At 40.1% G+C, this 26,172-nt stretch overlaps 1 protein-coding gene across 6 annotated transcripts in view; it reads right to left on the bottom strand.

The window, feature by feature from the left end:
• Nucleotides 1-26,172, bottom strand: part of FARS2 (phenylalanyl-tRNA synthetase 2, mitochondrial) — a 398,911-nt gene that overhangs the window by 98,540 nt on the left and 274,199 nt on the right. For all 6 annotated transcript variants that reach the window (XM_054018529.1, XM_054018530.1, XM_054018532.1 and 3 more), the window contains one exon: nt 11,984-12,135. In XM_054018529.1, coding sequence (XP_053874504.1) covers nt 11,984-12,135 — 152 coding nt within the window. The remainder of the gene's footprint in view (nt 1-11,983; nt 12,136-26,172) is intronic.

Here is a 26,172-nt window from a genome sequence, read left to right on the forward strand (position 1 = left end):
GTGCTTTTGGATGAAAAGCATGACTATAAACACCTACATCTAAATTATACAGTAAAAATAACACATGTAAATTATTGTTCTCATAATAATCATCAGATATCCCTGAATTCTTTTTATAAATTTTGGCCAAGATTTGCAAAAGTGATGAGTGATCTTTGGTGCCTTCAGTTTTCACTACTCAAGTTGAGACATCTGAAAAGGGCCTAATTTTCTCAGGAGTGGAGCATCACACTTCTATGACTCAGATTCCTTTAACGTGTCAGGTTGCTCCGCCCCCAAAAATCATTTATCATGTTTGCAAATATTGGCTCTTATGTTTTAAATGCAACATTTATAAAAGGAAAAAGTTACTCAGGACTGTACCTCCTTTCCCTCTAATCAGCTGCATTTGCAGATTTTACTTTTTTGATCATTCAGCTTTTGGAATCCAGCCCCCATTTGAAAAATCCAGCATGAGAAACAGTGCAGAATTACTCTAGACCTCTGACACCAATTTCCTTGCAGACTGTCTGAAGGGAAAGGCAATATATAATCAACCAATCAGGAAAGAAAGACACAAATCTCTCCTCCCACTCTCAACATTCTGACAGACAGCATACAAATAACAATTCTTAATGGCTTGCCATCAAAGTCTGCGGTTTCGTTCAAACCACTGTATTCAGATCCATTTTGGGTCAGGCTATGTTCTGTTATGCAATCCAGGGCTCTTCTGAGAGTACACAGCAAAAGACAGTTTTCACTATTAGAAAAAAGTTACTGTTAACAGGCTTCAGTAGGAGTCCCATCATTCTTCTTTGGTTGGAGGTTGGGGGCTAAGACATGATAACTTGTGGGAAGAATGGTACAGAAGAAAGGAAAAAAGATAAAGAGGAAACCATAGGATTCCATTAGGGGGAAAAAAAACAAAACACCTGAAGTGTGATATATCATCAGTGATATTCCATTAGAAATGTAATCACCTTTCATGGGTAACAAGAACAGAGGAAACCGTAAGTGCATGAGCCACATGGAAGAACATGTGGACTCACTTATTCAAGCAAATGCAGAATATTGCTCTGTTATATAGAAAAGGGATAGCCAGAATCACACTGAATCTTGTAAGAAGCTACAGCTGGAGACCTTCACCTTTTCTCACTATGTTATCTGGAAGTCAGTCCTTAACAATCAATCCTCAGACACATCCCAGAAACCTTTGCAAGAGTTCCCAAAGCACTTCACTGGAATTAGTACTGTGATTAATTGGATACTTTTAGCATGCAATGGGCTGGTGAAAAGTGGCTAAACAAATAAGCTACAACAGGACACAAGGGATAGAAGCAGGCTCCAGCCTCCAGACAGTTGCAGGTGAGTGGCTCCCCTTGTGGTCCACAGGCTGAGATCTAGTGCTCTACAGAATCTCCCACAAGAGCTGTCTCCCACAGCACAAAACTGTAGGCGTTATGGGAGTCTGAGAAGCATTATAGTGGATATGAATATGTTCGTGAAAAGATAAACTAGTAAAAGCCTTTGTAAGCAGATTCAGTCAGACAACACCCCTTGATAGTGTTATATCCAAAGCCATAAAGACGGAAACTCATTACATGCCATAGAGAATGGGAGGAGTGAGGAAATGTTTTTCTGTCCGGTTTCAGATCTTTGCCCATAACTTTTTTATTTTTTAAAGTTAGCAGGATCAGCTGCTCTGTACAGCTTCCATTCTGCCCTTAAATTAAGTCTCCTGTTTAATGCATAATGCACTTGCTTTGTCTTATATTAATTTAGCTTTGTGAAGTGGCTCAGATACTTATCAGTAACACCTACTTTAAACCCCAAAGGTCTCAAGTTCCTCTTAAGCATATATTGAGAAAAATTCTACCCTTCCCTATGGGAGCTGCATGGCGAGGCAGGCATGGGGTGGTAGTACTGGTGTCAGCTGCTCAGGGCCGGTTCTAGGTTTTTTGCTGCCCCAAGCAAAAAAAACCAAAAACCAACTGTTGAAGCAAAAAAAACCCCCCAAAACCAGAATGCTGCCCTGGAACTGAGCCTCCCCCCAAGTATGTGCTTGGTTTGCTGGTGCCTAGAGCCGGCATTGCAGCCACTTCTCTGTCACAAGAATCATTCTACTCATGCAAGGCACAATGATTCCAGTCAGAGAGCCACAGTAAATTACCAAGCAAACCTTTCACGAGGAGCACAGCAGTCCTTTGCTCCTGCATACTGTTTATCGCAGTGTGACAGATATGACAATATCCTTATGGAGTTAAGTTAAACCTTATTGAATTACACTTAATACCTTTAGGGTCCATTGTATTGAAAATGCAAATGTTTGTGTACTATTGTGTGATTCTATAGAGCTTCTTTAGCAGAAAGAACTCATGCAATCTCTTATTAGGGACTTTTCAGGACGGTTGGGGATAGTGCATGTGTATTGTGCATTCCTAGGAATATTTAGGGGAATACAAATGACCCACTTCAGATTCATCCTTTTGAAGCTACGCCCTGGGAAGAGAAACCAATTGTATACCTATTACCCGCTCCTGAGAACTCCAGTTCAAAGACCTCTGAACTGTGTAAATGATGGACTAAACTTCTCATGAGTGTTCTTGTTCTGAGCAAAGAATATTTTTAATATTTTTTTTGTAGTCCTTTTACTTTAATAATCAAATATACTTGCTTAGAAGAATGGTGTGGTAGCTTAACTGTGGGCAGTGACGCTGCTATTAGTCTCTGAAGATAAAGCAAGCAGGTCTGCTTAGGCAGTCTGTCTTTGTCTAGGAATAAAACAGCGAAGACAGGAAGCTGTTTAGCATGGCAATACCCGGCCAGAAGGGAGAGAGACAAGTCTCCCACCCAAGAAAGGCAATGGCTAGGGAACTGGAAGCCTGTGACTGTGTGCCCTTGCTGAATCACTAAAGGAAAATACAGGTGCAGTTGCCCTGAATTACAACTTACAGTATATGTAATTGCCAGCTGGAGCTCTGGGCTTCTGGTCTTACCTGCAGACTACGCCCCCTTGGAGCTGTGAAGTGCCAGCTGGCATGGTAGCCAGGCACTTCTTAGACTGCCTTGAGGCTAGGAATAGACTCTATAATGCTATTTATATGGGAGGGAAGGGGAGAAAGTCCCTATGCCCCTCTTCACCCCTTACTGTAACTTCACAGAAGAGGGATGAATCTAGCACTAAATAATTAATTCTGCCCTTCATCTTTAATGGCTCCAGAACTAATTTTTGTAAGGAAAAAAACTCTATGGCTAGGAAGGATTTTTAAAAAGTCGATCCACTGCAATAAACAGCTGAAAGGTTAATTATCTCTATGCTGGAAAATGTTAACATTTAGACCAAGGAAACATGTTTTCGTAATTTCAGAACAAATAAATGTCAGCATTCCTGGAAGAGATCACAATGTTTTCAACTTGTTTGTTTTGTATTTGGTGGATATTCTATACTAACAATGAATTTGTTTAAAGTTACTGGTCTACAAAAATGATTACCAAGTCCTGTAAGGTTCTGATCACCCGCATCTCCAGATGGCTAATGGGATTCAGGGCACTAACCACCCTTTAGGAGCTATATGTTACAGAGATGGGCCTGAGCTGCAAAGCTTGCATTTGGATTAAGACTTCTCTAAAGATCAAAACTCCTCTAAAATTTAGGTATCTCTAATGCAGTATGTTAATGTTAACAGTACTGTCTGTGTTAGCCATTTGCAATTGATCCATCTTCATAACTTTCTATTATTCATATTAGGCATAACACCTAAAAGCATGGCAAAGCATCTTTTACATTTTAAGTAATTTTGAGGGTGAATGTAAATTGTGTATTTATACTTTTATACCAAAAACCTGAATAGAAAGAACACAGCTCACCAAAATAAATAAAATAAAATAAAATAAAATAAAATAAAGCAGTTTAAAAATATACAACCAGCATAAGCTGGAAGTAAATGTAGAGAGAAGAAACAGATGTCCATTTTATACCTTTTAATGTAGTGATGTGATGAAAAATTACTTTTTTCTAAGCAAATACCAAATAGAGGCTATATAGAGACTAATTTATCAACCTAATTCTTTGCATTTACTTAACACCATTACAGGTGAGTATTTAAAGCACTTTACAAACATTAATTAAGGTATTATCATACTCATTTTGCAGATGGGGAAAAAAAAAGACATTAAGTGACTTGTCCAAAGTTCCACACAGCAAGTCTGTACTTCTACTCCCAGATCTACTCAGAAAACTACAGTATCAGAGGTAGCACTGAGTACTAGGGATGAATAGCGAGACAGTTCAAAATTAGTTAGGGTTTTCAAAACTAGGGAGGACTTAAGTACTCCAGGATCTCACAAAACATAGTAATCCTCAGATTCAGTTCAGCATTGCCAAGTCCAAGGTAATGCTGTGACCCAAGAACTTCTAACTAAATGGTAACTTTAAAAAACTAATTAAAATACTTTGCATAGTGTATCTATCAAAAACTCCATGCCACTGAAAATCTTCCAGGCAAATAAACTTAGTAAGATTTTAAAAATAAGAGTAGTATCTACAGTTGCACTAAAATTATAAGGTCTATCAAATCTCAACCTTCAGAACACAAGGTGACACCAGTATGGAGTCAGAATGAAATTGTACCATGAATCATAGACCTGCAGAATCTGGAACAGCATGGTGATTTTACATGCACCTCTGAAGCAACTGGTACTGGACAATTCTATAGACAGGATATTGGACCAGATGGTGTCTTGGTATATTCTGGTATGACAATTTCTATTTCTGTATGTTTAAATCCATACAATACCTACACTATCATACACTTCCTTTTTTATTGGATAATGTCCCCAGTGGACCTCAGAGTGTCCTTCTGGGCCACTATAGTCTATCATCTAAATATGAACTATAGTTATATGTACCAAATGTGAAAATGAATATTAATCCAGTAGATTATTACAATAGCTATTATGATCTATCATGTAAATATGCTTTTAGACAGTTTTAAAGTGGTGGATAATTGATATTGCATATTTCAGCTTTTCTGGTCTTTTGACTGCTAGCCCAATTGCTGGGGATGGTTTTGAAGTAAATCCAGTTTCAACCCAGGGAGAAGTATTTTACGGCTGAGTTTTAACGCTGGACTGATAGAAGTAGATGGATGAGCCTCGCTAGTTTGAGATTTGACTAACTTCACATATTTTGGGGTTCTCAAATCTATTTGAAGTTCATGCATATTGTCCCTGTAATTTAAATCCATGCTTCCCCTCCCACACAAGGACAATTTAATTTTTTTTTAAAAAGTGATTTTCTAGCTAAAGAGATATCTGTTCTATAAATTTGAGATAGAACCCAACATTCTAGGTTAGCACAAAGTGGGTGACCTGTATATGACATATATAATGCCTACTTGTAGTTATTTATTACTTAATTAGATTTCTCTTCTCACCCTCACAGTCTAAAGATTTCAATCTTGTCTCCTCTGTGAACCAGTTTCACTTTATTTCTCCGCATGTGGATTTTATTCTCTGCCACCATTCTGCTCTTTCCTCCCAATTTGCAATCTTTTCTACAGCAAGCAGAATGAATACCCTATATTGTTGGAGTCAGAATTGAAATTTCAAACCCACGATATTCCCATATGTAAAAAACGAAACAAACTGAGGGCTTGTCTTCACTAGGAGGTAAGTCCAGCTAAGTTACATCAGATTTGTCAGGGCTATGTACTTCCTCTAACCAGAAAAATCACCTTGTGTGCTTGTATCCTTTACTGGAATTGCTGCCTCACAAGAGGGGCAATACTTAAAGCTAGGAGACTTCAACTTCTCTGATCAGAGAAGAAAAAATACAAAAAGAACAACTTCCAAAAGGCTGTCGATGTATCTGCCAATGATAAACTACCTAACTAATGCTAATACACAGATAATTATTCACAGATAAGGAAAACAGAAGATGCGGACACTGAGGAGTTCGGTTTTGCAGCCATGGGTGATGAGAAGGTACTGAGTGGCAGTTGGGCCTGCTCTGCCCTTTACATCCTCAGTCACAGGGGTGTAAGAATGCCCAAGACACAAACACAACCTGAAAGGACACTGCTAGCCAAAAGACACTGATCTTTGGTGTATGCATGCCAAGAGTGGAATGCCAATGCATGAGTGATCCAGGAACCATCTGCATTACTAGCATTTTTTTGGTCATTTTGAGGGCTATGAGACAAAAGCGAAACATGGAGAGCTTCTCCTTCACTGAAGAGAGTTAAGTTGTGCTATTTTGTGTGGGAGGAAAGGGAGAGGAGACATGGGGCCTTCGCCGGCTTTTACAAACCACTGTGTAATCTTCAGAGGCTTGCTCGATTATTGGGGTTGATGAAAAGGGCCAGAAGCCAACCAATAGTCTTCAAAAGACCCTGATATACATTATTAATTTAATGCAGAAATATTAGTCTTCCGTTTATTTGACCAAAGAAATGAAAAGCTCCAGCGCACTAAAGCACACAGCTCATTAAAAGGGGGCCTCTATCCTCTGATAGCTCTTATCAAGCCGCCTCTGCTCTTCTGGTGATCTTTGCAGAGAAACTACAACTGGGACTCTGCCAGGTCAGCAGTTAAAGGTAATCTCAGAGAATCCCTCAGCAAACTGTAATGTACTCAGGATGAAGAACAAGGAGTTCAGGGACTGAACTAATTGTGTTTTAATTTGTGTAATACTAGCAGCAAACAGGGTTTCAGTGTTATTCCACTGTAATTCACCTCTTGCAGAAAGCAAAACAAAAACACAACAGAAAAATATCCCTGTTAAAGAACCAAGCTCTAAAAGTATTTGTGTTTGTATTGCTTGATCTGCATTTTGGGGGGGGAGGGGGAGGAGGAGGCAGGGGAAAGGAAGCACAGTATGGCAAGAAAAGAGAAAATAAGGAGATGTACCATAGATTGGCTTTTATACAATCTAATCAGGAGGTATGGGAGCAATGTGACAGACTGTGGTAGAAGATGGGATCTGTTGACTTCTCCCTACCCCACTACAAATCTGCCCCCTTTATCAATTAATATGGCAGGCAAAGAGGGGTGGAGAAAGGATCAGACAAGATACTGGCCATCTGATTATTCTATATCCAGGACATTTTGAAATGGTGGTAGTTCCTATTTTAGTATTTATAGTAGGGGTGGGCAAATTTTTTGGCCTGAGGGCCACATCTCGGTATGGAAATTGTATGGAGGGACGGCTGGGGCAGGGGATTGGGGTGCACAGGGGGGGATGAGGGCTCCGGCTGGGTGTGCAGACTCTGAGGTGGGGCTGGGGATGAGGGGTTTGGAGTGCAGAAGAGTGCTACAGGCTGGTATCAAAGGGTTTGGAGGGCGATCAGGGGTGCAGGGTCTAGGTGGCACTTACTTGAAGTGGCTCCTGGAAACAGCGGCCCGTACCCCCTCCAGAGGCGGGGCCACACCGCTTTGCGCACTGTCCCATCCACAGGTACTGCCCCCGCAACTCCCATTGGCTGGGAACCACGGCCAATGGGAGCTGCAGAGCCGGTGCTTGGGGTGAGGGCAGCGTGCAGAGTCCCCTGGCTGCTCCTGCTTCTGGGAGCCGCGTGGAGCAGAGCAAGGCAAAGTACACAAGAAATTCATTCAAAGACAGGAATAACCTTCCTTCACTACTCCCTTGCCGTCTTTTTAACACTGCATGTGAAAGGGAGCAAAAGAAAATTTCCTGCTTATACTTTCCCATACTGCCTTTTCAGGGTATTTTTAATTGTTCTGATTAAAAATTTACTTTGTTAAATACCACTGAGAAGTTCATTTCTGGTTTCCAGTTTTATATATTTCTTTCATGTAACAGGACCTGAAGAAGAGCTCGGTGTAAGCTCAAAAGCATGTCTCTCACCACAGAAGTTGGTCCAATAAAAGATATTACCTCACCCATCTAGTCTCCATGTAACAGGGTCGTGACCATTCCTGCTCCCTGTTCTTGAACCCTCGTCTTCGCCCTTGGCTTGATTTGGACCTCGCCTCTTGACCCAAACACTGAAACCTGAACTGGACTCTGATCCTTGTTATTGATCCCTGCTCAGGTGTGTCTACTTAGTAACTAGGGAAGGCTGGCTCTGCGGCCTCTAGCCCTTAAAGGGGAAAGTAGCGCTGTTACACTTTGTACCTTCCTACTAATCTCACAAGGAGAATTTGTGTGTCAAACTTAAAATTGGGATCCTGTACTGGAAAAATTTATCCATGGGAGACAGAACAAACTTTTCAGAACACATGATTCCATGGTGTCCTGCATCATTATGGAGTATGCAAAGGGGCTGGGCTGAGATGTGTTGCTCAGGCAGGAAATTGCACGCAAAGGTGGCTTTAACCAGAGAAGTACAGAGACTCTGACTTCTGGGTTCAATTCTAGGTTCTGAAGGGAAGTGTGTTCTAGTGGTATAGATCCTTCTGCCCCTGTGCCCACAACCTGCCACCAGCCTCTTCTCCACCTATCCATCCCTGCCATCAGCCAGGCCAATAGGATGTTCCACCAATCATAGGCTGTCCTGGCCATACCCATTCCTCCCAAGACATATCACTTGTACTAGGAGCTGCTACAGTGGCTATATGTCACTGGAGGACTTCCCTGTTCAGATGCAATCCTCCAGAGGTGGCTATGCTGGTGCACTTTCCAAACTGCCACACTGTATTGGAGCCACTGTACACTCTGCAGTTTATTTAGCAACACTAGTTTAAAACTTTTAAGTCTGAGAAAACACATTGCTGGTATAGCCTTCAACTCATTTTCAAAAGATCAGCATTCAGTCACTTCTGTTTTAGAATAAAATCATAGAATATCAGGGTTAGAAGGGACCTCAGAAGATCATTTAGTCCAACCCCCTGCTCAAAGGAGCACCAATCCCCAGACCGATTTTTGCCCCAGATCCCTAAATGGGCCCCTCAAGGATTGAACTCACAACCCTGGGTTTAGCAGGCCAATGCTCAAACCACTGAGCTATCCCTTTTAGACATCTCTTTTAAACAGTATGAATTCCTACGTATTGTTCTCCCAACCTTTCCTTATTGTTACCCATAATGATACAGGATAAAATTGAGAGGTTTTTTTTGTTCTAAACTGATTGTTTCACCCATGTCATATCTTCTGGTTTTAAAATGAGACAGTACAGCTTATTTTCTATTATATATATATATATATTGTCAACTTTATTTCACTTTGTGGTCTCTGTTGGAAGTTTAGGCATTTTTGATTGATGTTTCTTTTATTATTTCAGGCATGTGCATTCTCATTATCATCACTGGAATATCATCTCTGCATGAATGCATTACTGATATTAATGTCTCAGCAATTTCATATACTCTTCTTACTGGAATGTTTTGGATGGCAGCAATTTTGCTTACTTAGGAGAGGCATACATCTTTCCTCTATTTGCCTGCTTTTTGGACAACATTTTTTTCCTCTGTGAAAACCCATTTCTTTTGCGAAATTAGCAAAGTCTTGACCATAAAAGGAGGACCACTTTCTGATTTAACTATTGATGGAATTTCAGAAATATTGGATAGGTTATCTCATACAACAAGTACTGAATTTATGGACGTGGATAGCACCATTGTACTGCAGAACATCTGGAAATGTTTACCAACTGCTGTCCACTCTGGAATGTTCCATAAAATTCTAAGTATTCACAACCCTTTTTGATTTTGAAAACATTTGCATGAAAACATTTTTGTTCACCAGCATGTTGGAGAAAAGGGAAAATGTCACAAATACTTGTGGAAATATGTATTAATGAAGTATTTACACAGACATCTTGCATTATGGATATGCAAGTAGTCATTCAATCAGTTAGCAGAAACAATAACATATGACTGAGGGGACTAGTCATAGCTCAATACTGAAAACAATATTCACAATGAATAGTTTTGCAAGCAATCCATTGAATAGACAAATATGTTCACATAAGCTATTAATCAAGTAATTTTGAATTGCAAATACATTCATAAAAATCTAAATGTGCTGCAGATAATTTACAAGCAGAAAAAGGATGTGGAAGGCTCTGATCCAAATAAAAAGGACAAGGTGGGAGCAGCACATATGGGGGAAGGAGGGGAGACCCTATGCAGGAACCTGCAGCCTTTACATGCTACAGAGATCCTCACCATCAAAGCTCCTACACCCTAGCATGGAGGGGTTCTAGATGGCAATAGGCTGGGAGGTCCTGAGACAAGGACAGCTGGGCCACGACTAGGCCAAGGTGCCTGAAGTGAGGGAACATGCTGGGTGAGGGGACTACTGCAGCCTCAAGGCTGCACTAGTAGCCATAGAGCAACATGGAGACAGAGGACTCTTCCATCCCCCAGCCTCTGTAGAGACCTTAACTCACCCCCTGCTGCATGATGGGAGTTCAGAATTTTGCCCAAAGAGAATGGTTAGCAACAAAGGCAATGCCACATTTTTAATCACAGTATTCTGAGAAGATAGCAACCAACACAAAACTGTCAATGGAACAGACATTTTACCTGAGTAAAAACATAGAATTAGCATATAGGAAGTTAGACTAGTTCTGGACAGGTCTTTCCCATTTTTACATAACAACTTTCTGATGCTTCTTTTATTTATCAACACTGATATGAAGACTGGCAATTAAAATGTATTTTCAGCAACATCAGTGCGCCTAGTTTTCAGGTCTATACATTGTCTTGTGATAACTGACAATGCGGGTGCATGGCTGCAACAAACTTGTTCTTCACAGTCTCCATAGTTAATAATGGTGAGGTGCACTCATTATCTGATCATAGACTATATTGTTCTGCTGGATATTTGACTTTCAGTCTGGAGGTATTAATTGAAAATCCTGTTCACAGCAGGAGACATCACTTAAATGTTAGGAACGCTTAGGGACTAGAAATGCAGAGATTTTAGATGACTCCATAAATTCAGGTGACACGTCCGTTTCTTTGCATAAATGAAATTCTGTTTCATACAACGCCAAGCCCACTTTAAGGAAAATGCCAACAACCAACCAAAACTTATTCACCTGTTGAACCACGATAATTACCAGGCCAGAAAAATAATTGATCCATCCAGCATACAATGTACAACAAATTCAAGAGAACAATGGGGTCAAATGTCTGATTGTGGTAGGAAAAGCCTGCAGGATGCAAGGCATAAACTGATTATCAGCTAGGTTTAGGTCAGAAATTTCCCTTCACACTGGAGATAATATTGCACAATTAGATTCACAGCCCCACCAACCTACAAGAACAAAAGAAGACCGAAAATAAATCATTTTTAAAACCCAATTTTTAAAATGGTTTCAGCTAATAAAATTTTACCTCTTACCCTCCTTGAAAGGGCATAAGGTAGTTTAAACTGTGTGAAGGATGATTTCAAAAATAGTTTTATCCGCAACATCGGGCATTTGTCACTGTTAGAGATAACAGACTATATTAGATGGACCACTCTTTTTTTCCAGTATGATAATTTCTATGCTCCTATTCTAACAGGAAGGAATTCTGATGCCTGGAAGTGTGAATTGTTCCAGTTACATGGCTGGCTAATAGAAAAGAGAGCAAAATCTAATCTCCCTCCTCCCACACACTAAATATAAACAATATTCGTATATTACCCAATTTATTCTTGTCATGCACGTTCAGGATACATGTGTGGACCAGACCACAAGGAAGGAAGGAGGGAAGAAACAAACAAATAGCAGTCATGGCTCAACAGTCTAGGACTAGAATGGGGATGTTGTGGGTGAGGTACACTGGCAGATCTATGTGGGAAGTTGGTTTTCAGCCAGCATTATCCCTCCTTAGCATAAATTCATACATTCATACAAAACTTTAAAAGGAAAATAAAGTTTTTATAAAATAAAACCCATTTTTGAAAACAGTGCTGTAGAAAACATTTTGGAGCTATGAAAATGTAAATGTACAGCCACTGTAATAACCAAGCATGTTTTTATACATTTTTCTAGATAACACATATTATCATCTGACAATGGGGAAGAAATATTTCAAGAGCTTTACTTACTTGGGATGTGTGAATTTGTCAATGAGGACAACCTTTTCCACCAAGTCTCCTCCAATGGTTCGGACTAAATCATAGAAGTCATTTTCAGAGTATTTCTCAGAGGGCAGCCAAAAGGAGATGTCATTTATCACAGGAGGATATTTGCTGAGAGGCTAAAAAATAAAATAATAATATATATAAATATATATATATACATACACACACACACACACACACACACACACACACATCTATATAAATGTTTGATTTGGATAGAGATACTTAAAATTCTATTTTATGCTTGTAATAACATGTAAACTAAGCTTTCATAGAGTTAATTCCTTCAAAACTTTGTGCACTGTTTTTAGAAGCACAAACTGAATTGTCAAGCAGCTAAAGTGCAGTTCTAAGCTGAAAAGCTAATCTCTCAAAATGGCATTATGGGGTTCCAATGTTCATTGTCTCAGTGCCTCCTTTGCTCAGTTCACAAGTAAAAAGATATTTCTTCTAGCTGCCATTTCCGCAAACTCATTCAACCTTAATTCCTTCTTGCACATCACCACTAGCAACCAAGGCTCTGTAAGGCAAACAATGCAGGTACACTGTGCAACCCTTCCCTATCTTTAATGAGATTGAACAGGCGTACTCAAAAAATAAAATATGGCTCTGCAGTTAGAATAAACATTAATTCTGCTAATTACTTGTGAGCAGGAATAGAATTCATCTGCCTCTTTCCTAGATGTGTTGGTTCTGCAGGTCTAACTACATAAGAACAGGTCTACCTACTTAAGAGTAGTAAGAACTTATTTTTGTCACTTTAGTCAACATTTATGACCTTTAAACACATAGAGGGAGCAGATCTGTTCAATAAGAGGAGGCCATTTCATCACAGTAATTTTCAAGGTAGAATCAGTTTAAAGATTTACACAGTTCTTTTCACATATTCAAAAGATACTTATCACATTCATGCATAACGTTTCCATGTAGTGTATTTTACCGTGTTTATCTCATTTATCTTCTGTAATGTTTATGTTTATCTTCTGCAATGTCCAATTTAATGCTAAAACAGTCTGATTTACAGTTCTTGGTGCATTCTTATTTGTAGACAAAGCAAAGAACATGTTTAGACTCAAAAAATGGGGGTATCAGTTAATTTCCTCTATTGGTTTTAGTTACAATAAAACCCTTAAGATTAAAAAAATACAGACTATTTTTAAGATAATTAATATTTTCATAATCATTACAATATGTTCTCTAAGCATGCAGTGGTAAATGTGTCACCTTTGCTGTAGACTAGAAGTCCCTGTCTCATGATCTAAGTAGTCAGGAGAGCATGCCCTGATATTTTCAAGATCAAAGAGGGAGGAACAAAATGAGGCCAATGTTTACAGGCACTGGACTTTTAAGGCCCAAGCCAAAGCCCACTGAAGTCAATAGGCTTTGGATCTGGCCCTTAATGAGATTTTTTTCTTTAAATCAATCCTTATTTTGAACAAAAACCAGAACCAGACAGCAGTAGTTCTCTTCTCCTATTCCTGCTTAACTTTCTAATTGTTTGTATTACCACAGCACTTAGGAGCCCTAGTCACAGACAGGATCCCATTGCGTTAGGTGATGTACAAACACAGAACAAAAAGACAGTCCTTGTCCAAGGGACTTACAATCTAAGAACAGGGCAAGAGACAACAAACGGATACACATAGAGGACTGCAAGTAAACAGTGAGACAATATTGGTCAGCATGGTAGGTAGTGGTCTCTGTATAGTAGCAGACTAACTGTTGTCAAGTTTAACGTAGGAATCAAGCAAAGGAGATTTTTGAGGATGAATTCAAAGGTGGATAATGAGGTAGCTTCACTGCTATTTGCATGGAGTGCTTCTAAAGCATCTTGGGCAACATGGGAGAAAACACAAAGCTGTTTGTTTGAAAATGTAACAAGTGGGCAGTGGGGGCTACCATCACAAGGTGATGGGAGGCAAGCGTCTTATTACCTGCCTTCCACAAAAACGTTGCATCTTACATATATACAGGATCTTTGGGTACTACAAGGGTAAATTACTTTTCTTATTTTGTTTATACAAATTCAACAATTCATATGTAGGCATTGGTCCGTACAGTACATTATCTCAATAAAAAATGTATTCTATGATTGGGAATGTTTTATGATAGAACAGAGAAATTCTAAGTGAATACCTGATAGAGCAATAAACCTGTTAGTAGGACAAATTTACAGTGCCCAGATTTATACAAATCCTGTTACGTACAGTGTAAACCTTTCAATGAATATCTGATAAGAAATATAGTGCAAGTTTTAAATTAATAACCCCCGTGAATCAAACTGTGAATCACAAATGATTATCCAACTTGTTACATGAATAAACTTGTCAAACAAATTCATCTCCTGTATACCAATTCAAAACTCCACACAATAAAGCCATCAGACAGGAGCTCTTGAGACAATACCAACTCTAAATGAATAAAAGGAATACACCTCTTACACCACAGCCAGAGCTGTGGATGTTGGAGACACCCTAGACTTACTGTGTTAATACAAAGTTAACGAACATTATGTTGTTAAAGATACCAATGTGACAGGACTCCTATTTTAACATATTTCCCTCTCACCCCGCAAGTTACATTACATTACGTTCTCCACTACCAAAGAACCGTAGCAACTTATTGAACTAATTTCAAGGTATTTAGGGACTAATCCAAAACCCATTGAAATCACAACTCTGTATCAGGTCCTTCATTCTGAGACAAGCAGGAGACTTGCCTGGAATAAATATGAACACAATCTGCAGCTAATCCAGATGGTAGCTATGTATTTCATGCTTAGAAGTATGATGTTAAACAGCGATACTGCAAAAAATACATATAAATGCTGTTCGTTAATGCGCTGAATCTGAAAGGTGCTGAGCACCCCCAATCACGCTCAAGTCTTTTGCCGTTGATTGCAGTGGAAGCAGGATTGGACTATTAATACTATTCTCAGCTAAACTCAGATTTACAAGGCCAGATCCTTCCAAAACACTTGAGAGTAACCTTACTCATGTGAGTAATGCCGCTGAACTCAATGAGACTATGTACATAGTAAAGCTACTCATGGACATAAACATTTACAGGATCTGCATTACCAAGTCTCCAGGAAAACTAAATGTATCCTAAATGTATCCTTGGAGAATTAATCAAACCATGAAATTACTGCCTTAGACTAACAAATGTATTATTATTTTTTTAAACAGAGCTGGAAAGAGTATGAGCCTTTTATCTCCAAACAGACAAATATAGTTTAAACACTATCAAAATGTTAACAGATACCTCAATGCTCCTTAATATTTTGGTAAAAGGTATTCTTTTACTCAAGACTTACAATATAGAAAACTCCAGTATGTTCAAAGATAAAAGGCAATAGTCTTATATTCTTGTCACTCTTTGCCACCTAACTGCAGTCAATGGCACTGGATAGGTATGAAGTCAGTGCCCAGTTTGGTTCCAAATGTGGACTACCTAGTTCAAAAGTGCAGTTGGTTAAATAGTTGTAAAACTAGATGGTAGGCCACTATCCCCACCCACAAATGGTGGACATATAAAAGGGACAGTCCTAGATTTTTTAACTGGGAACCCAAAATTAGGCTCTTAAATCCATATTTAGACACCTAAGTAAGTGATCTGAATTTCAAAAGTGCTGAACGCCCAGCAATTCCCAATAGCATCAATAGGCCCTGTTGCATCCAGATGTGCAGGTTCATTAACTGAGATACCACAGAATCTCAAATCCTTGTTATTTTATGAGACTGTGGGTTTTTTGTGTGTGACTTAGCCCAAAACCCTGAACTGGCTGGCAAACGGGTGGTTTCCTTTACTCCCCAAATACATGAGAGGAGGCCATCTAACCTGTTTTCCCTTTTACCTCCCCCCCAGTCCTTCAAGACCCAGGCGAGAAACAGAAATGAGCCTCACACCTCTTGAAAATGCTAGAGGGGAGCCATTCTTCCTCTTGCAAAAAGGCAACAAAATAAGCAGAGGATCTTAGGGAAAAGGTCATAAGAGGGAAATGCTGGAACCTCCTCTGTCATCCTAGAGACAGGTGTTGGAGAAAAACAGAGTTCTCACTCCTTTGGTTGGGTGCAGCAAGTCAGATACTTTATTATCTCTAGCAATTGCATGGAGGGAGAGAGCTAAACAGGTTTCTCTTCAGACAAACAATTACAGCAAGCATTTATACTTTTTGTTACAAACAATAATGTGCAACAGCTGCATTTTGTTTATACATAGGTCATCCTGATACCTTATTTTCTCACCAATTTAAACTATAGTCTACATTCCATACTTATCTAACTCAAGGCTGCAACAACTTCTCACACAGTTCTTTCCCACTCGCCTCACACAATCCTCGCTTCTACAAATCTCGCGTTATTAGGGTTACAGCTTAGCCTGACAATTGCTCACAGAGGGGACTGTTTGCATTGAAATCCCCTTCAAATCCCTGTCAGGTCTTTCTCTACTTCCACACAGGGATGTGGGAAGTCCTTTACCAAACTTTTCCACACTTCAAAAGATGAGCAAAGGGTTAGAGGTGAGGAAGTTCTTGTATCCAGACTAATTTGCCCCTCTGTAACATTTATAACTGAGTACTTCAATGTTCATAACTTATAAGAAAAATATGCTTTTTTCTAATCCAAAAAGAAATAAAATTGTAGTACGCTGCACAGCTTGTGGGGGCAAGTGTTCCTTCAGCCAATAAAACCAAGAAGAAAATTCCAACCATCTTCAGAGCTTTTCCTAAACCCAACGTTCCTTCCGTTTTCAGGTTCAAGGCAAACAATAGCCCCAAACTCCCTTTCCTCAAGGTTTAATAGAAATTGACAGTTGTCTCAGTGGTTTTATCTGCAAACCCCTCGACACTGCTGTTTGACTCTTGATTGCCTCTTCCTCCTCCCTCGATATACTCCAGGCAGGTTTCCTCAGAAGCTAATGGGCTCCAGTAGCTTCTAAGCTAAGCCCTGCTTGCTAACCCTTGACTCCCAGTTTTAAATGCCAGGGTTTCTTGATGCAGTTCCTTCCTGACAGTCCCAGGACACAGATAAGTATTAGGCCCTGCCACATACCCCACATATGAACTTTTTTTGTTTTTAAGATTTGAGAGTAACTTGAGAGGCTTGAGAAACTGTAGAACCATTTGCAGAACATGGTCAGACATTTTTCAGGATTACTATACAGCTCTGGTGATGCACTGCAAACCACAGTTGCCAACTTTCATGTAGTAAATAAGCACCTCGACTTTCACAATAAGCCAAAAAACAAGCTAATCCCATTTCAAAACAAGGCCAAAACAAGCTAATCCCTAAGAACCCCAACACCCTATGTGACTAGATCACTCTGGTGTGCAGTCTGGGACTGTGGTGGGCCGACTCTCTCACTCCCTTGCCCCTGCTTGCCCCTGTCTGCCGGGAGCTGATAAAAAAAAAAAGAAGCAACAAGCTACAAGGAAAAACTAGCCAGCAAGCAACTCACAAGCCAATGAAGCCAAAAATAAGCCCAATTTCTGCATTTTTTTTGCGGGTTCGGCATGACTGCTGCAAACTCTATGCTATTTCCTTTGCTCAGTTGACATTTTTCTATATAATGAGCTTTATAGTTGTGCTATTTTAGATTATCTCTACACACCTCCATTTTCAAATATTACAGCACATGTACCTTTCACACTTTTCAGTAGTCTCAGAAAACTAGATAAAACTAGATACATGACTACATTATCCACAAGGTATTTCCAGGGAATACTGCAAATACCCGAGAAAACATTATGTAATTAACCAGGCAAAATTGGAAAGTATTTAAGGGTGAGCATTGAATTATTAAATACAATAGACGCTTTTGAGAATCTGTGCCCAATGATACATGTTTACAGTTAGAGATCAAGAACAACAATAAACCATAAATCATTTTCTGCTGCCCTCTAATAAAAAATAAACAAAATGCATCTTAACGCTGCAGCCACATGCATGGTACTTACTGTCATATGAAATGGGGAACTGGGCATCCTGCTCTGCCAACCTGTAAAGTATATCTACACATACTTATTAGGTATATCTGATATACCTAACCACCTTGGCGACTAAGTACCAAATGCAAGTCCTTAGAACCTCTTACGTCACCAGATCTGCAGGAGAAACCTGGTGATAGATTCAGGCTACGGGAATCACGTGCTGATCATAAGGTTACTCTCTGCTTGTTTGAACAGAGCAGGATCCGTCAACTAAACTGAACCAAGATTTCCTCCAGTCATATAAAAGAGAAGCCTCACAAGATACTACTTTACTTACAAAAGAGAAAGACCTGCATATGGTACCTTCCTGTCCTTGGGGAAAATGTTGTATGAGAACAAAGAAGGGTGCTAGGAGTGAAGATGACACATCAGTACCAATAACCAATATTTCATCCTAGCCTAAAACTCTAAAAAGCTGGTAGCACTGCACAGTTTTTGCCCAATGCTTTTCACAAATATTTCGCATTAGTATTATATGTTTTTCCAAATACAGTGATCAAACTGCAGCATGCTGAGGGGAACAGGAGAGGAACTTTTTGATACGGTGTTTCACTAAAATTCTCTCTCTCAGCTCCTGCGGAGACAAAATGACACCACGAAAGAGTCACAATGAACTGTAAATTGAAAAAGTGGGAAAAAAGCTTAACTTGTATTTTGACAGCTGTGAAACAAATACCATTTTAATGCACCAAAAACTGGGTTAGCAATTCCACAACAGTCAAACTATTAAAAAAGCCAACTGTGTGTTACTGTCATCACTGTTCTAGCCAGAAAATAAATAAATGAAAACTATCAGCATTATTGCGGCCACAGCTTTAATAGTCCTGCATTGCCTGTATTTTGGAGAAATGTACATAAACTGCATAGGGTTTTAATGTGACATAATGTTCTCACGCCTGTAACAGATAACCCTTTCTCAATACATTCAGTGCTGAAGCTACACCAATCCACTGTTATGGTTGGAAATTTACACCCACAACAGACATGAAATTCAAATTTGCAACTGTAGCTTGATCCATTTGCACATACGGTAGTATTTTGTATTAGTGAATATGCTGTTAAATTTATGCTTTCATATTTATGCCCAACGTAGCCAATTTACAGTTGCTGCAGAAAGCATAACTTTGCATTTCTCGGCTGTCATGGGTGTAAATTCCTAGTCATAATGTTCCATTAAGGGAGGGTCCCCTCCCCCCATCAAATTTCACTTTCTTTTTTATATTCCAGTTAAGAGGTAAAAGTACAAACAAGCAAAAAAAAAAAATTGATGTCAGACAAACATATACAGTATGGCCCTGGTCCTGCAAAATACCTTCAATTCCCAGTAAAACTCAGCACCTTGCAGGATCAGGCCATTTTCCAGTATACAACCTGAGTTATTTCACTGACCACACCATTACCCATTCAAATCAATGCTTGAGAATACTGTGGGCTAGACTGTGGAATTTAACCAACAGGCTGGATTTGGGGGTAGCACACTGCTTTACTCTCCCAGAAGGAGCTCTGGGAGAGACTGTGCTTCTAGAGGCAGGATCCCACACTGAGGAACCCAGATGTAGGGGGAGCAGACATGATGTACCATCTTTGGATGGTGCAGTTTGCTCCCTCCTCAGCACACCTGTGCAGCTTTCCTTATAGCAATGGCTTTCCTTATAGCAAGGCCCAGGCACAACCTACCCTATATTTGAAGGTCTGCTATATGAGGTACATGCGGCTCTATGTATTTTGCCACCCCAAGCACGGCAGTCAGGTGGCTTTCGGTGGCATGCCTGCGGGAGGTCTGCCAGTCCCGCGCCTTCTGTGTACCCGCCACCGAATTGCTGCTGAAACCACGGGACCAGCGGACCTCCCGCAGGCATGCCGCCGAAGGCAGCCTGACTGCCACCCTCATGGCAATCAGCAAGCCGCCCGCCGCGGCTTGCTCCCCAAGCACGCGCTTGGTGCACTGGTGCCTGGAGCGGCCCCTGGGAACATGAATACCAAAGAAGTGTTTGAAAAACAATTAAGTGTGACAAACACCCTTTTTACTGTGCTCTGACAACTCCACCAAAGCCAAAGGAAATGTCACAAATTTTTCCCAGTTTACTTCATTTTTCAGCCAAGAACAAGCATAGTGAATGTAGTCTGGGCCAGAGAGCCCAGCCCACAGTGGAGAATGGGGGCATGGGGCACATGGACTACAACTTCTAGGAGGTTTGGCAGCCGTATTATCAAGTCAAAATTTTCAGTTTTTTATTTTTTGCTGAAAAGTTGAAAATTTCCATGGAGACGCCCCCATTTTCAACCCAGCTCTGTTCATTACAAATGCCAGGGACCCCAGACATAGTTTCAGTACTTGGTGGCTGATCAGAACTTTTGATTCCTCAGCTGCATTTAACAACACACAAAAAATGCTGACACTGCCCTTCCGTTTCAGATGAGAACCCAAATTAAAGCCAGATCCTACCACAACAAGCATTTGTCTGTTAATTCGGTTACTGATTTGAATGCCGATATTCACCAACACATTGCATCAATCAAACAATATCCAGGTTTCCATTCCATTTATAACAGTTAATATCCCCCTCACTTGGGTAATACAGAGAAGGGAATGTCAGATTCCCCTCCTGAGATCAATACCCTGAAGAACAATTGCACATTTGGCAGCAAGGGTTGATTTGTTTGTCAGCAGCAGTCCACACAATTAAAGCAACGTTGGATTACAAATAGCTGCTGCTTCTGATCTTGGCAAACACTTTTTTTTTTTTTTCATTTTTTCCCCCTCCATACAAAAAAATATAAGGAAATATTTTGTGATTATGAATCAGCGCTCAGTACCTTAGCCACAACACTGCCTCCTCCCCAGGTGAGGTAAGTCTTAGCAGGAGAAGCTACCAGATACAAGGGCTTTTTGAAAGTAAGAGTTGATAATATGATGATATCGTATATCACGCTCCCTGCAGGTATAACACAGGAGAACATTTAAAAAGACGTGTTCTGTTTAGGCTCCTAGGTTTCCAACTAACTTCTTCCCATCCCATTCAGCCACCTACTCCATTGCTGCTGAAATAATCACAAACAGCATGAAACAAATACATTCTTGCTCTTTTGTCACAATGAAACCCAAACCTAACAACTGCAAACAGCATCCTTCCCGAACATTGATGCGGTTATGGTTCATTACAGAAGCAGCCACCTAGCTTAGAGGAGGTGGAAAAGGCAAGTGGTGTTCAATATGACATTGAAGGATTAACATGTGGAACAACTGAAGGGAAGTTCAAAGTGTTATAGATGAGTATATCTCAGCAGCTCCAGCTTGCCTGAACCACAGCAAGGACCGACAAGAAGAATGGTGCTCCAGCAGAACTCAGATGCGTCGTCAGTGGGGCCGGTAAACACTGAAGAGGAGAGGGCAGAATGCACAAACCTATGAGATATCAGGGAGGGCTGCGCTCCTAAAACTGAAGGCTGTAGAGCTGAAACAATATCTTACAGTACTGAGCACCCGTGCATGTTTGTCATTCTAGACAGAACATAGTAAATATACCTTTTTAAATGGTGTGTTTAGATAATATTTTAACATGTGATTATCTGAGAAAAAATGTGACAAATTACAGAGATAGTCTGAGAAAAAATAGCTGCTGCCCGGCTGTCAACTATCCGTCTTTAGACACAGAAGAGAGAAGTCACTCTTTCCTTGAAAATTCTGTATATTAAAAAATAGTAATAGCCCTCTCCCACATATAACCCACAACAGACCAGTCTTCACGCCCACGTATGAACCATCCTTTCTGATCCATGTTAAGCCATTTAATAACTTAAAACATTTATGAGATTAATAATCATAACAACTGGAAAAAGAAGGTAAGGTACAGTATTCATACCACCACATGGACACAGGCACCCATGGATAGATGCTGTGCATCTTGGCAAAGCACCGCACAAAACAGAAATCTAAAACATTGTCTGACCTGGGAGCTTCTGCTTGGCACAGCAATTAATGCGTTTAATATTTTAAAAGTAAAACTGTTCCCCAGCTGTCATTTCAGGGACCAGCACAAACACACACACACAAAATAACACAATGGGGGGAACTATTCATACTTTTTACTGACAAGTACGTATTAAAAATTCTTACAGTGTATTAATGTCAAGTTCATGTTGGCACAAGAGTAGAACATACAGAATTAAAGTTCACTTATAATCTGAGGAGAGGCTGGAAAAATGGCATTGTGGCATTCCATAATTATTGTGTCTCTGACTCCAGTTCAAATGTGCTCAGCCTGCCCATAAGAAAGATGGGTTTGCCAACTGCCGTCCCTGCAAACTCAACCTGGCATCTAGAAGTTCTTCCCTGCTTGTGCATTGTCACCAAATATAAAATATTCTGCAGGCCAAATTAGACCCCGTGTGACAACTATGAACTGAATTCAATGGAGTTACTCCAGATTTACATCTGTAAATTGTTTGGGGTAAATAAAAGCAGAATTTGACGCAGAGCCTATAAAGGGAATTTTTAAGAAGCTGGGCATTGAAAGTACATGGGTTGTGTCATATCCTGATTTGGCGTCAAGGAATTTATTATTAATAACAACCGAGACAACAATAATAATACCACCCAGCCCTTCACCTAGCACCTACCACTTTTCAATTAAGAGTCATCCTTTCCTGATACTTAGAGATTCAAACTTTGGTACCATTAAGGGCCAACCACACAAAGTGTAGATATGGGTACAAAACCTAGTAAGTTTCTAAAATAAGGGCATGAACCCTCAACTTTCTGCACAAGTGCAGTCCCACAGAAGTCAGTGGGATGAAGTCCTAAGAGCCCAAACACTTCACAAGTTATATAGACTTTCTGCAATGAGATCCTGGGCAATTGTCTAATCACACTCTCCTGTTACTTGTGACTCTGAGAATGAGCTTAAATAGGAGTTGAGAAAGTCCATAACAGTGCTATTGTGCCTTTCTAAAGTTAGTTGAAATAAACATAGTGCTCATACTCATTACACTATTTTAAACAATGATTTTGTTATTTTAAAAGTTAAATTTAATCAAACTTGTTACTGTTTTACTTCTCTGAATGCAAAAAGCATCTTGTTTTTTAAACAGATCTCTAGGGTCAGATAATTCAAAAAGCTGGATGGACTTTAGGGAACTTTCCACATACAAAAAATCACTTCTGTTTCTACTACAAAGTCATTTTTATACTCTAGTAAGTTATAAACAATTGAAGGGGGAAGGGAATAGAGGGGTATACATAAACCAAAGGGCCAGTTTAGCCTTAACTAAAGCATCAACATTATACTGTATACAGCACAGAAATTCTCACACGCACCGCTGCAATACACACACACAGTGCTCTTTCGGAAAACTTCCCAAGAGCAGTAGCCAACATGCAAAGTGTCAGAGTTATGTTACTAGTCAGAGGACATTTAGTGAAAGTACAATTAGTCTTTTGGAACACCGAGCACTGTTTCAGTTACAGATATTTTAACCGTATACTTTAAAAAAAATTCAATCAGTTGTTGGGGCCAGTGTAAATGAACATCTTGATGTGAATAGAGGGGCACCAGCATGTTAACGACATTCACAGGGGATATTGAACTAGAAGGCGTTTGAATATCACTAAGGACAGAGGGGTTCCAGAGAGATTATAAATATGTCCAGAAAAAAATCAAAAACAAAATAAGATTCAATTTGAAAATATGTCTGGGGGAAAATAATTTGAAACACAGATAGTTCAATAAGAAAGAAACCTGGAAAGCAATAATGCAGAAAGAATCTTAGAGGGATAGTGGCCAGCAAATTATATACAAGTCTGAAATGTGAAACAGCTGTAAAAAAGATCGGGTTCTACACTTCATACCAAGGGGGTATACAGATACAGATACAGAGCAGGGAGGCGACAGTCCCTCTCTAGACATCACAGGTGAGAGTACACTGGCTATACTACTATCAGGTCAGGAGGCAGCTCAGTTACAGAAGGATACTAACAAACTGGATGATGTTAAGACAAGGGAAGCAGAGAGTTAGAGACCAGGAGGAACTAACTTCTGAGGATAGGTTTAAAATTCAGCTTGTTACAGCACTATAAATTGTTCTGTATCTCCCGCTCCACAGCATATCCACAATGCAGTGAATGTCTACCCAACCCCCTCCCAATGAAATTCCCTACTACAACCAGGATCTCCCTTCTAACCTATGGCCCGCCAACCACCACCCCAATTCAAATAAATAAATAACATTTTTAGTATTTGTTAATTACTGGTAATGTGCTCAGTGCTGGGCAAAGCAAAAATAAACAGCCCATGCCATGGGACAGACAAGACTAACAGGTGACTTAAAATTCCCTCCCCCAGCTTCTCGGTTTCTTACAAACCTCTTGAAAATGTTGGAATGGAGAAGACATTTGACAAGGGCTCCTCTGGCAACATTAACTCTACCACCTGAACATATACATTCTGTTCATGTGCCTTTCTCTTAGGCCAGTGGTTCCCAAACTCCAGTCTGAGGAGCACTTACCGTCTGCAGAGCTAGTTGGTTATATGATTCTAGCTCTCCTCCTGGTTTCAAGCAGCTAAATATCATTAAAAGACAGCTACAAGCATATCCATACTTTTCTAATATTATTTGCCCATTTAAGCAATTGCTGTGGGATCATATGCAATCACAAGTGGCAGGGGAGGTGGCTCTCCCAGTAGGGAAGGGGATATGAAATGGAATGGACTCTCTCTTTCTCAGAAGCTAATCTCTGGGGACAAATTCTGGTCCCCAAATACAACTAAGTAAATGGGATTTCCATAGAGGTATGGGAGAATAAATCATAGAGCCACAGGATTAGAAGGGACTGCAAGGGTAATCTAGTCTAATCCCCTGCCAGGATGCAGGATTTGTTGTGGCTAACCATCTAAGACAGATGGCTAGCCAACCTCCTTTGGAAAACCTCCAACGAAGGAGCTATCACAACTTCCCTAGGCAGTGTGTTCCATTGTCCTACTGTCCTTACAGCTAGGAAGTTTTTCATGAGATTTAATCTAAATCTGCTATGCAATGAAACAGAATCCTTTTCCCACCTGGCCGAGTGTGAGCATAAGCTTCCCTGGAGCTGCTACTGAAGCAGCTCCATACCTACTGTACCCCTCTCCATGGGAGTACTGACTAATGGCTAGAGATTGCCTTCTGCACATTGTCTCCACAGGCCGTTCTGCACAAAGAGAACTGCACTGGATCCATTGCAATTGGGTAGAAGGCAACCAGGGGTGGGAAAAGGTGCATAAAAAGCAAATAGTTAAGCAAGAAATATCATATACATATAATGTTAAGTCTCAGACCTGGACTTTTCTAAGAACTACTTATCATACCTGGGGGGAGCTGGCAATTGGTTGATATACTCGGTAAAAACCCAATTTATCAGCAGATACTACGGGCCTGAGTTTAAGAGGTGCTGAGCACCTGCAGCTTCTACCAAAGTCGATGGTAACCTGGGGTCAGCATCTCTCAGGTTCAGATGTCAGATTTTCTTGTTTTTGTACCTACTTTTTCTTGTTATGCTTAATAACAACCCCAAGATAAATCGCTCAGTGGGATAAAATACTGCACTTATCAACAATTCCCATCAGAGCTTTATATATAAATAAAAAATGCAAGTCTTAGAAAACTGACTTAAGCAACAGGAAGACATTCTTTTAAATATATAGCTTAACAATATAAACAAATCACATCCAACATTTTATTTTAACTCAGAAGAAAAATATCACTGGGCACATTCTGTTGAGAACATTTCCTTTTCCACTCATTACGTTCCACCAATTTGGAGAGCGGTTTTCTAAGCAGTAGCTTCTCCACAACACCCAAGTGGAACTTGCACCAATAGTCCGTGGAGATCTGAATATGCAGGAATTACTGCACCAAGAACCCTGTGGCCAAATGCAGCATGTGTAGAAGCTCCTCTATGCCCTCTAGCAAGCTGTAATGTTTAAAAAAAAAACAGCAGAGAGATTTCCAAGTGATGGTGCAACATATTTCCTTGACAGATGCAGCTTTACACAATGCCCTGGACATTGCTGTAGCTCTAGTGGAATGAGCCTTTTTAGTAAATGGGAGGAAAATGCCCCCATCCCTGTAAGTCTCTCAGGGTATGTCTACACTACGGGATTAATCCGAATTTAGATAATTCGGA

The sequence above is a fragment of the Malaclemys terrapin genome, chromosome 2 (genome assembly GCF_027887155.1).
Source record: "Malaclemys terrapin pileata isolate rMalTer1 chromosome 2, rMalTer1.hap1, whole genome shotgun sequence".
Taxonomy (NCBI): Eukaryota; Metazoa; Chordata; order Testudines; family Emydidae; genus Malaclemys; species Malaclemys terrapin.